Source organism: Nelumbo nucifera, chromosome 2, assembly GCF_055504915.1.
Source record: "Nelumbo nucifera cultivar China Antique chromosome 2, China Antique-T2T, whole genome shotgun sequence".
In the NCBI taxonomy this organism is placed as follows: domain Eukaryota; kingdom Viridiplantae; phylum Streptophyta; class Magnoliopsida; order Proteales; family Nelumbonaceae; genus Nelumbo; species Nelumbo nucifera.
Genome location: NC_142650.1, coordinates 5,257,654 through 5,268,715, shown reverse-complemented (window position 1 = coordinate 5,268,715; position 11,062 = coordinate 5,257,654). Strand labels below are relative to the sequence as shown.

The 11,062-nt window shown below is 40.2% G+C and overlaps 1 protein-coding gene across 5 annotated transcripts; it reads right to left on the bottom strand.

Moving 5' to 3' along the window:
- Positions 1-2,473: 2,473 nt before the first annotated feature.
- On the bottom strand, positions 2,474-7,115 carry LOC104594688 (uncharacterized). 5 transcript variants are annotated; one of them, XM_010255103.2, is made up of 7 exons: positions 6,978-7,115; positions 5,830-5,942; positions 5,003-5,042; positions 4,767-4,862; positions 4,124-4,320; positions 3,922-4,011; positions 2,474-3,358 (listed from the first exon to the last, which is right to left on the bottom strand). In XM_010255103.2, exons 2-7 carry the CDS (start codon positions 5,934-5,936, stop codon positions 2,758-2,760), a joined length of 1,131 nt encoding a protein of 376 aa, XP_010253405.1. In that variant the 5' UTR covers positions 5,937-5,942; positions 6,978-7,115; the 3' UTR covers positions 2,474-2,757. The 5 variants fall into 5 exon arrangements, with proteins under 5 accessions (XP_010253405.1, XP_010253404.1, XP_010253406.1 ...); XM_010255102.2 differs by having other exon boundaries at positions 3,922-4,008; XM_010255104.3 differs by having other exon boundaries at positions 6,902-7,021.
- Between the last annotated feature and the right edge of the window lie 3,947 nt (positions 7,116-11,062).

The window sequence follows — 11,062 nt, the reverse complement described above, 5'->3', positions numbered from 1 at the left end:
GCCTTTGGCATGCATATATCTTCCTCTCTACTATGTTTCATCTGAAAAAAACACGTAATCACGTATCATCTCAAAGCAATAATTTTTTTTTCTCTTCTCACACTGTTCGCAAGTCCCTTTTACCAAAAAAAAAAATCATACAAATATGGAAATATTCTCAATACGCGATGTAAAAGGCTGTGCGAATGATATGAACAGTCTTTGTGAGCACTAACGTCGATCTCGTAATTGTCTCTGACCCTATGGTATGAAGTCTTTGTAATTTACCCTCTTAATTAATATACGGCAATGGAGTCGCTAATCGACGGTGATTCGGCTGCAGCAGCAGCAGACGCAGCTATGGCTCCCACATCGATTCCTTCGTCTAGGCTGTCTCGTCTGGTGGAGTCATTGAAGCTGGAGCAAAAGTTCCAGAGGATGCGTTTCGAGTGTCTCAAGAAATCAACGAGAGCAAATTACCGGATCATCGAGAAAGAGAAGTCCACGGTAATCTGTAGTGTCGCTGCTTCTGCCGACCGCGTCCAAAGAAGAAGCGGTTCAGCACCTCACTTCTCTTGTTTTCAGATTACAAGGACCTCCAAAGGAGAAACTAGAAAGTTCACATTCACACTCCTCTCACCTTCTGGTCCTTCTATTATGATAATCGACAACACAGTTATATAGAAAAATGGCGGAATTCGAAACTCCTATTAAATTAGTTATGTGGCTTCCTTTAATCAATCAGTTTGAAGAGGGTTGTAACTTGTAAGACGGAAAACTTGCAAGCTCAGAGATGTTGAGCTTGGCTGGATCACTGGGAGTGGAATGATTAACCTGGAAAAGCGGATTCTCGTGGACTAAGGAACTGAATACGAGAATTTAGAGGTTTGGCATCCTATATGAATTTGCTTGTTCAAATGGGTGCCTAGATCTGTTAATAGTATAGCAGCACTACCAAACGCCCTCTAAGACTATAACCATCAAGTTTATCATGTTTGTTATTACGCCCATGCCCAAGGAGGCAAGGACTGACCCAATCTCAAACCAATGAAATCTACCGCTGGCGCTGGGCAATTAAAATCCCTGCTAGGATGTGCACAATTAACTCAATAATCGTAGAGGAAAATTAACCCTTTTTAATAACAAACAAAACCAGTTCATCAGAAAAAAAAAAAAAAAAAACTCGTGCCAGTAATAAAATAGCAATTCATTTTCATATAAAAAAACACATGAATACGATATCATGGTTACGTTCGAGTTCAAATCAGCAGCCCCCTCACAAGATTTTCCCCCTCAACATCCCACAGCACATCCTCGCTATGTATTGGAAATATCTCTCCGATGATGACATTATTATTTCTGACATTATCATCAGGAGATGATCTTAATACATGACAGGGATATGCTGTGGGATGTTGTGAGGGGCAATCTTGTGGGTGGCTGATTTGATCTCGTTACATTCGGTGTAAGAAATCCAGAACGGTGCATCGAAAATAGGTTCAATCAAAAGGTCAAGCTAATGCTATTGGTCAATAAACGATACGAGTCTACCCAACTCACAAAAGTAATACAAATAATTAAAGGGTAAAATATAAAATCCTCGCCCAAGTTTTCTGACAATCATAAAATCCTCTCATATATCTTCTCACTTTAACAAAATTCTTCCTATAGTTTTGAAAAATCATGCATTTAACTCCCTTCTGTCATTGTCCTGTTCGGAAAGTCCAGACCTATTCTACCCTTATATCTATTAATTCATATACACATCATTAAAATACCCTAAAACACTAATCATCTTCTCCAAAAAATTAAGAACTAGAGGTGTCAAGACAACCTAACCGTTCATCCCTCCATCTTTTCATCTCCCTCCCGAGTTTTTACTTGTTTCCCATATCTTGAACCAAGCTTCGGTCCATTTCTTGTGAGCAGCAGCCAAATAGCCGTTGCAAAAACAGCCCAAATTCAATAGGAATTCAGATTCATCATTAATACTCTCCAAGTTTAAATGACAAATCCTGCAATTCGTGTCCTCTTTAACCGTACATCACTTTACAAATCTACCTTGATCGAACAATTTGATGTCGAAGAATTCTCGTACATCACTTAAAATATCTACCTTGATCGAACAGTTTGATGTCGAAGAATTTTGGTGGTGGGCCAAAGTCCCCCAACCTTGAGATCAGACACGTTGGAGAACTTATGCTCTTCATCCAACCCAGCGGTATCGGAACCGAACTGGGAATGCCATGATCTGTCATCAGCGGTATCGAAACTCCCTGCGTTGCTTGTAATGACAAAACAAGCACAGCCTCCTAAATCAAAAGTGAAGAGCTTTTGATTGCCATTTCCACAACCCAAGACCTAAAACTTCATGTAAAAGAAGTCGAGAGCTTGGGACTCTACCTCAAACTTCATGTAACAATGGGACGACGGCGGATGATAAATTCCTATCCCGCATCAAGTATTTACAAATAAAACAGCCAATAAAACGGAATGAATGAAATCCCAATTTCATTTTTATTGACAATTCCCATTTATTTAATTAAAACATGCATTTGCGATACTAGATTATCTTCTAGAAAGTAGAGAAGTCCTATAAAATTAACTCAAGATAGATAGCTTTTGTTCCCGATATTCCTTCTAATTTATCCGAAGTCAAATGTTGCATCATTAATTAATTAGCTACGTAACCATGGAAAATCGAAACAAGTCTTGTAACTGCAGGATGTGAGCGCCAAAGATGGATGATGGATGATGGATGGGGATGGCAGGTTAATTTTAATCCCGAGCACTTGGAGACTCGCTGCCACGTGGAGAACCACGTTGGTCATCATCGTCATCATCATCAACAGGGCTCCTGTCATTCCTGGGACTAGGGCTGCGGCTGCGGCTGTGGCCATTTGTTTCAGGAGGGCTACGGTACCCCCTTCCATTACCATTAGGGCTACTATCCCTGTCGGGGCTCATGGGGCTTCTGCTCCTGGCTCCCCCCCTGGGAGGACTCCCACTATAGTCGTCTGACCCACCGGATCGTATACGGTCCCCCCTGGAGGGAGGGCTTGCCCCATCACCTGGGCCATAGTCCTCGTCATCACGTCGATTGGCTGATTTACGATCCCTTTGAGGCGGAGGACTTGGTCCATCACTAGCGCCATAGTCCTCATCACGTTGATTCTGCTGCTTACGATGATCCCTGGGTGGTGGTGGTGGGCTCGATCTTTCTCGTGGACTGCTCTCGTCAGGTGTTACACTGCGCTTCCTACTTTTGGGTGGAGGACTACTCTTCTTTGGCTTAGGACTCCTGCTGTAACGAGGGCTTCTTGATCTCCTCTCCTCGCGCTCAACACTTCGATCTTTCCTTGGGGGTGATCTAGATCGGCTGGCAAAGGCAACAAAACAAATGACGTAATGTAAAGGCGTTTTAAAATTTAAATGGGAATGTAAACCCACAAGTATTCACAAAAATCACTAATGAGAATTTAAGAAAATGCCGACTTGCAATGCATACCTATTTGCTATTTCAGTCTATGACCACTCTCTCACTCAAGTCAAAAACAGGAATAACTGATTATAGTTAAAATAGGGCACAACGGGGCCAGGAATTTCAGGCCACCAGATGATTGTTTCGTAATGAGCCGCTTTCAGGATCAGCATCATGCTGCACATTATTCCCATACCTCTGAAATCTTCAAGTATGGGCCATGGGTTTTTTCTCTAAAGAAATACTAATTCAGGCTTAGATGGCTTCAAGAATACAAATCAAAACCCCTTGTACAACCTGATAGCTTATCACTTCTATGATACCCTAGTTGATTGATTACAACCTTTTTCTAGTATCACTTTTGGTTTGGAGGGTAAGATAATTAAGTTTTAAAATGTAGTTGCAACAATGACCTTTCTAGTTTCTAATCAACAATGGAAACTCAATAATTAATAACAAACCTGTAACTACGGCTCCTGCTGTAACTCCTGCTTCTACCTCGTCGAGGCGGCGGTGACCTTGATTGTGACCGAGAATAACTTCGCCCTCTTCTATAACAGAAGATGTTCTTTTTTCAGGAAACAAATAGTTTCTAATGATGGAAACATTGCAATTCTATTAATTAAAAATAATAAATACAAAGTATTCAGAAAGTGAGAATACCTGAGGTTCTTTGGACTATTCTTGCAATTTCTTTCTATGTGACCTCTTTCTCCACAACGGTAACACTTGTTTTTCCAGTCTCCAGCTTTGCAATCTCGAGCCCAATGGCCATCAATACCACAATTAAAACAGCGGCCAGACCCCGGAGGAGGACCTCTGCCCAGATACTCACGAGAACCACCTGGGCCACGTGGTCCCTAGATTCATATATAGAATTGTATTACTAAAATGCAATTAAAATTCAATTAATGCTGAATAACATAAACTGTAAATAATTAAAGAAGTCCCATTAAACAACTTAAGATTTAGCAAGAAAGAAACCTGAAAGGGAAACCAATAATTTCAGGCCATTGCAGTAAGAAACATGGAAGCTAGACAACTCCAATTTCAGCCAGGCCTTCACCAGCAATAATGACTAAATTTTTGGATTGGCTATGTACATGTTCAATGTTTTCTACACACCATTAAACTAAAGACACTCTTGACATTTCCACAAAGCTCTCCAAATATAAGTGAGATGATAATACCAAGACAGTTCGATCAATAGTTAAAAAGAAAAAGAGAAGCCTCCAAGCTTATATTGAAGCATTTATTCAGCCAAGAGACAACCAAAAATAACTGCTTGTAGAATCTACAAACTCACCCCCTTTGCAAATTCCACAATGATACGGCTTCCATCAAATTCACGTCCATTTAAGCTGTATCTAGCATCATCAGCATCTCGGGGATCACTAAATTCCTGTGCGCCAAAGTTAAGAACAAGAAACACAAAAAGCTCATACTTGCACAATAAAATACTTGTAGAAAAACTAATGTATATTATTGTGCTAGGGGCAGAAATTGAAGAAAATTTAGAACGAAGAGAACTGAAATACATACAATGAAGGCAAAGTCGTGCTTCAAATCCACATCTCGTACTCTGCGGAAACGGTTGCCATAAACAGTAAGGCCATCATGACTTAAGTACCTAAGGGTCTGATACTTCGCCCCTCAGAGATGAACTAAACACCACTTTGAGATTGTTGCCATTTCCATAAAAACACGCAATAACATTACAGAAAGTATCGCCAAAGTCTCCTATACACTCTGCAAGAATAGCCACCAATTCCACCAAGGGCACCCTCTCACCATAAGACCTCCAGGTTAGGCAAAAGCCCAGAAACCTTCAACAAGATCATTCAAGTTAAAACAGACGACACGTGGGGGCTCAACGTTCTCACGCAGATAAGAGAATGAATAGTGAACGCAAAGCCAAGCACATAAGAGGGCTTGGTAAAGGCCTCGATGTCTTCTAATCACCTTTAAGGGAAACACACCCCATCACCCACACTGTATGACCACTAGTCTAGAACAAATGTCATTAATCATTAATAAAATACTATCAATTCTGGCCTATAATATGTGGCTCTAAGGTACTTCAATCGCCCAAACTCACAGTATCTATAGGTTAATGCAAGATCAAACAAAATCAAGAAGGGAACCGGAGTTGAATCTTTTTTTCGAAAAAAAAAGAGAAAAGGGTATAGAACAAAAGAGACATGCAGATGCAAATATGCACGAAAAACAAGACCCCACGAAGCATTTAGTGATACAGACTAGCATCCATTTTATTGTACGATATGGCAAATATCATTAATTACCTTCCATATTTGTGATACAGACTAGCAACCATTTTATTGTACGATATGGCAAAATTCATTAATTACCTTCCATATTTGCTGAAGAGGTCCTCCAAATCTCGCGTCCGTGTCCTTGAAGACAAGCGACCAACATAGAGGCGGGTGCTACCATAGCGATCATCATGTCGCGGCATCCTGTGCTGCAGCAATCAAGAAAAATTGTTAAAACCTCACATAAACCAAGTGAAAGAAGAAAAATCAAATCAATTGAAATGGAGATGGAAGAACCACATTTGTCACCATGATAAACAGAACCACCTACAACAAGAAATTATGTTTATTAAGCCAATTCAACATAAATCTCGACGATTCAATTCGTGATAATGGCTAATGTTATATATGATATTTCGACCAAACATTACTAAGCACAAGTTCCTCAATTACCTACCAAAATCTACCTTTCCATAAGACCATCATGGTGGCTGCTTGGCAGAAGTTTCATGTGCTATCGGATTATGTTAAGCTACAAGCCTACAAGCATGCCTTGCCTCTTCCTAATGCATGTTGATCTGGCTCAAACCCTTTTAGACAATGGAAAATTGCTTTTTGACTTACTTAGAGGTCTGCTTTCTCCCGAGGGATAATAGCATATTACTAAACCCGAAGCTTTAACAAACCCATAATGACAAAAAAAATTAGGGGAAAAATGGAGAGTGCTTTATATGAATTAGGGTTTCAATCAGCATAACCTACTGAGAGGATGTCCACCATGGAACCAGACTTTACACATGAAGTCCTAAGAAATAAGGCATGCTCTTAAGAATCTCTTTCAGGAAAACCGCCGTTGACCCTGCAATCGAAAAACCGCTAACAAATCCCCGGGGAAGGGGGAGATTAGGTGAATCGAGATGATCGGAGAGAAAATACAGTAATTAGGCACCAAATAAAATCAGATGCGTCGAAGGAACTCTCCGAAAGGAGATCCAGAACCAAAAACCATCCAAATCTATCCGAAATATCAAAGTTGAGAAATCCTCAACCAATCACGCATGCAAAATAGAATTTTATAAAAAAAGAAAATTAGTATCGAACAATCGAACAGACAACAAGGGATGATCACATCCGAGCAAAAATCAAAATTAGAAAGCAAATCCCTAACCTGCACAGCATCCTTCTCACAAAACCAAAATTTTACCGAAGAAGAACACCAATTTCGATTGGGAAGAAGGGCATACCTGAAAATTTCTTAAAAGTCTTCTTTCGGATAAACCCTAAACTTCGTACCGAAGGAAAGGCTGGGGCATTCCCCTCATCGCTCAATTTATAGCACAAAGTGATAGACTTGGACGGTCTAGATTCATTTTCGTAGATCACAACCTTTGCCAGATAACGACAAAATAAGTAAATAACCCCAAAATTCGCATTAAGGTTTCTTATTTATCTTCTCTTTTAATTTAACTTTAATCAAGTGTTTTTTGTAGTTCCGTTCTATCCTACACAAGACACTATCCTGCTGCAACTGCAAGCTGAGCCTTTGATTCTATGGAGTTCCGTTCCCTTCCGGTCCATCATGGTGGGACCGTCTTGATTATGCAGTTACGGATGTTAGATGTGTCATGGGGCCCATAAATGTGATACGGACTAATCACAGGCACCCTTGGTCCCACTTAAAGATCGTGATTTCCAAAAATCGGCCCGATGTTGACGAACCAATCGCCCGATTTGTGAAGTGTGTACATGTCCTTACGATCTTAATTCTTAACAATATGATTTCATTCCACCGTCCAACAGGATTAGATGCGCAATCTGATGAATCAGATTTCTGTATCAGTGGACCCCAATTTGAAATAATCTACCTATCTGATGGACAAATCTCAAGTTGGGGCCCACTGTATATTAAAAATCTCGGATCAGGTCTGATCCGGGTCGGAGTGGATTCAATTTCGAAACTAATCCTCGCAGATCTATCCCATGGGTTTTTCTTTTTTATAAATCATAATACGCTATAATCATTCGGGCTTTTATCGGGTATGGCCCGATTAGACATGTTCATGGGCCAGGCTTCTGCCTCAGCCCATTGAATTTTTCATACTGCTTGGACACAGGCTTTAGGCCGGGTCCATTCGAATTTTAACAGAAGCTAAGCCCTCGTCCGGCCATGTCTAAGCCCGATGGAACCTGGTTATGACTTATGAAGCCTGAATAACATGCCTTTAGCTTCTTAATTTGACAATAAAGCCATTAGAGTTTATTAAAATCAGGTGTACAAATTTATAAAAATTTATAAGATGCAGAAATCAATACAAACCTTTTTTTTGTGGAATATATACAAACCTTAATTACACCTATGAAAATCTGAAAAAAAAAAAAAAACCTTCCTTCTGAGGCCTATGAAGATATAGACTCGGAGCAGTGGTTTGAGGTTGGTTCGATAGGCCTAGACGGTTAGACCATTGACAGCCATAGATGTAATAAAGTGGGTAATGATCTGATCGTCCAATATGTGCATGCCTAAGGAGAACATTGCTATTTCTCATGTGCAAGGTATCGAGAATGCAAGGCATTAAAGGCTGCTCAAATGGATGTTGTCCTGACTGAAGCCAAACTCCAGAGTATCAATACGTATCAACTTTTGGACCTTGCAAAACCTTTTTGGTTTGAAGGAAAAAATAGGGAAAGGAAGGGAAAGTTAGGAAACTTTTACAAACCTTGTATAGATTTCTCTACTTTTTCCTTCAAACCAAACATAGCCTAAATGCTAGGAATTAAGATATATGGCCATGTTCATTGCTTAATACCCTTCTTAGAGATAGGCCATGTTCATTGCTTAATACCCTTCTTAGAGATAGGCCATGTTCAATGCTTCACACCTGAAACCATTCTTACCGGGGAGAGTATCACCCCTTTTGATTTGTGTATTTGCAATTTTTGTATTTCATACATGCCGATATTTTGAACCTTGGTCCTAAATGTGGGGGAGGAGTAAGATTTTTTTTACCATCACTGTGTTGGATTAACTAATTTCATTCGTCGTGTATTTTTATCCATGTTCCTGTTTAACGAAACAAATAAAATAAGATAAGTTTTCTTTTCAAAAAAGAAAATGGTCAGTTGCTGCTAAGAAAAATCATGAAAAAAAAAGAACTACAATAATTAGGAGGATAAATCTATTAACTGATAGTGGCTCAATTGGTAAGTTTTTTGACCAGTTATAGCTAGACCTGTTCATGGGCCGGGCCAGGCCGGGCTCAGGCCGGGCTTTTGCTCTTTATTAACATAAACTTTCAGGCCCGGCCCGACCAACGAGCCTAAAACTTGGGCCCGAGCCTGGCCCTCATAAAAAACCCGAAGCCCGACTTGGGAGTCTGAGCGCCGGTGCCCTCTGAGGATTGAGAGAATGGTGTTGTTGAGTTCGCCGATTCCTGGGAGTCTGAGAGTGAGAATAGAAACCCAGAAAGTGAGAAAATAGAAGATGAAAACAATGCCGGCTAGAGAGAGAGAGAGAAAAAGAGCTCACCGCGAGAGAGATGATCTAGATCTGGTGGTGCTAGCCGCCGGTGCCTGAGTTCGTAGAATGAAAATGGTGCGCCTGGGTTCTAGTGGCGCCGGTTGGAGAGAGAACTGAGAATGAGAAGAAAGAAGATGAAAACGGTGCCAGCTAGAGAGAGAGAGAGAGAGAGAGAGAGAGATGACTAGTTCTAGTGGAGTCGGTCGTCGGTGACTAAGTTCGCAAGTGCAGTTGGGTTCACCGGTTCTGAGAATTGAGAGGGAGAAATGAGAGCCACCACTTCTGAGAGTGAAAGTGAGAAAGGATAATGAAAAGAAAAATTTTAAATATTTAGGGTTAGGGTTAGGTAGTTTAGGAAAAGTCAGGCCGAGCCAGGCTCGGGCCGGGCGTTTTTAACAAATCCCGAGCCTGGCCCGTAAAATAGTCGGACTCGGGCTTTTAGGCCCGAGGTCAAGCCCGCAGGCTAAAACACATGCCCAAGCCTGTCCGAGGGTCGGGCCGGCCCGTCGGGCCACCCGGCCTATGAACAGGTCTAGTTATAGCAGAGACTTGAAATCAAATCCCATTGTGACCAGGATTAGGGGTTATGGGGATGGGGAAGGGCTACCCTTTGTTGTGTAGCCACATGAACAATTATATATATATAGATAGAGAGATGGATAGATAAATAGACCCTAGGCTCAAATTTGATGCCTCAAGGAAGAATGATGGAGGAACTGCCATTGGTTGTATAGCGGGAAATGATGAGGGTGAGAAGTGAGATCTTACAATGAAGGTGTAAACAAGTGGGTAATTGTTCCATCAATACGGTAGAGGCATGGGCTGCCTTAGAAGCCCATGAAATAGCCAAAAAAATTCCAGGTTCAAATATTATCATTGAGGGGGGACTCTAAATTGATCATTGACTGTCTAAGGGGTCGAAATGCAGCTCCATGGAACTTGAAGAATATCATAAAAGAATGCTACACCATATGCAATGCATGCATGTCTTCAGGGAGGCCAACCAAGCTGCTGATTGTCTGGCGAATGCTGGACATGGAGGGAGCAATAGCCTAGTTGATTCAAATATCCGAGAGTTGTCCTACCAGTGTTTTGTTGATGTTTGGGAAAGGGCTACCCTCCAATCTTTGTATTCTTTGTGATTGTTTTTCTTTGTTGTGTCCTTTTTTCCTTCTTTCTTGTAATTTCCTCTTTATAAAAAAAAAAGTAGTGCAAAACCTTGTATTTTGTAGGAATTTGCACTGTACATATTTGCATTAGTAAAGGTTCAAAACATCGTTAAATATTGGCTCGTATCGACCAATACGATAGGGACCTTCCTGATACACCCCTACAGGGGGTGTATTGGGTCAGGCCATGGTTCAAAGGGTAGTTGGGACTTAAATCAGCCCCTCTGTATTGATTTTGAAAAAAAAAAGTATAAACATTGATATAGGTTGATACGACCGATGTATCAGCCTATATCAATATTTAGAACCTTGGCATTAAGGATGTCCATGGTTCAGTAACCGAACCATGGGCATATTTTGCAAACCGAATCGGTGGTACCGATTTTTCCATTTCTCAATACTAAAATCAAACTAGTACCACTAGTTAACCGGTCCACCGATTTCGATTTTTGACTAGTTCGGTTCTTCGGTTTTTTGGTTTTTTATATTTATAATATATATTATATAAATATATGTATAATATTATATTATAAACAATAAATGATATATAATATATTATAAATATTTAAAAAAAATACAATATATAATATATTTATAAATAGATTATTATAAAATAATATAAGTATATATTTATATATAGTAT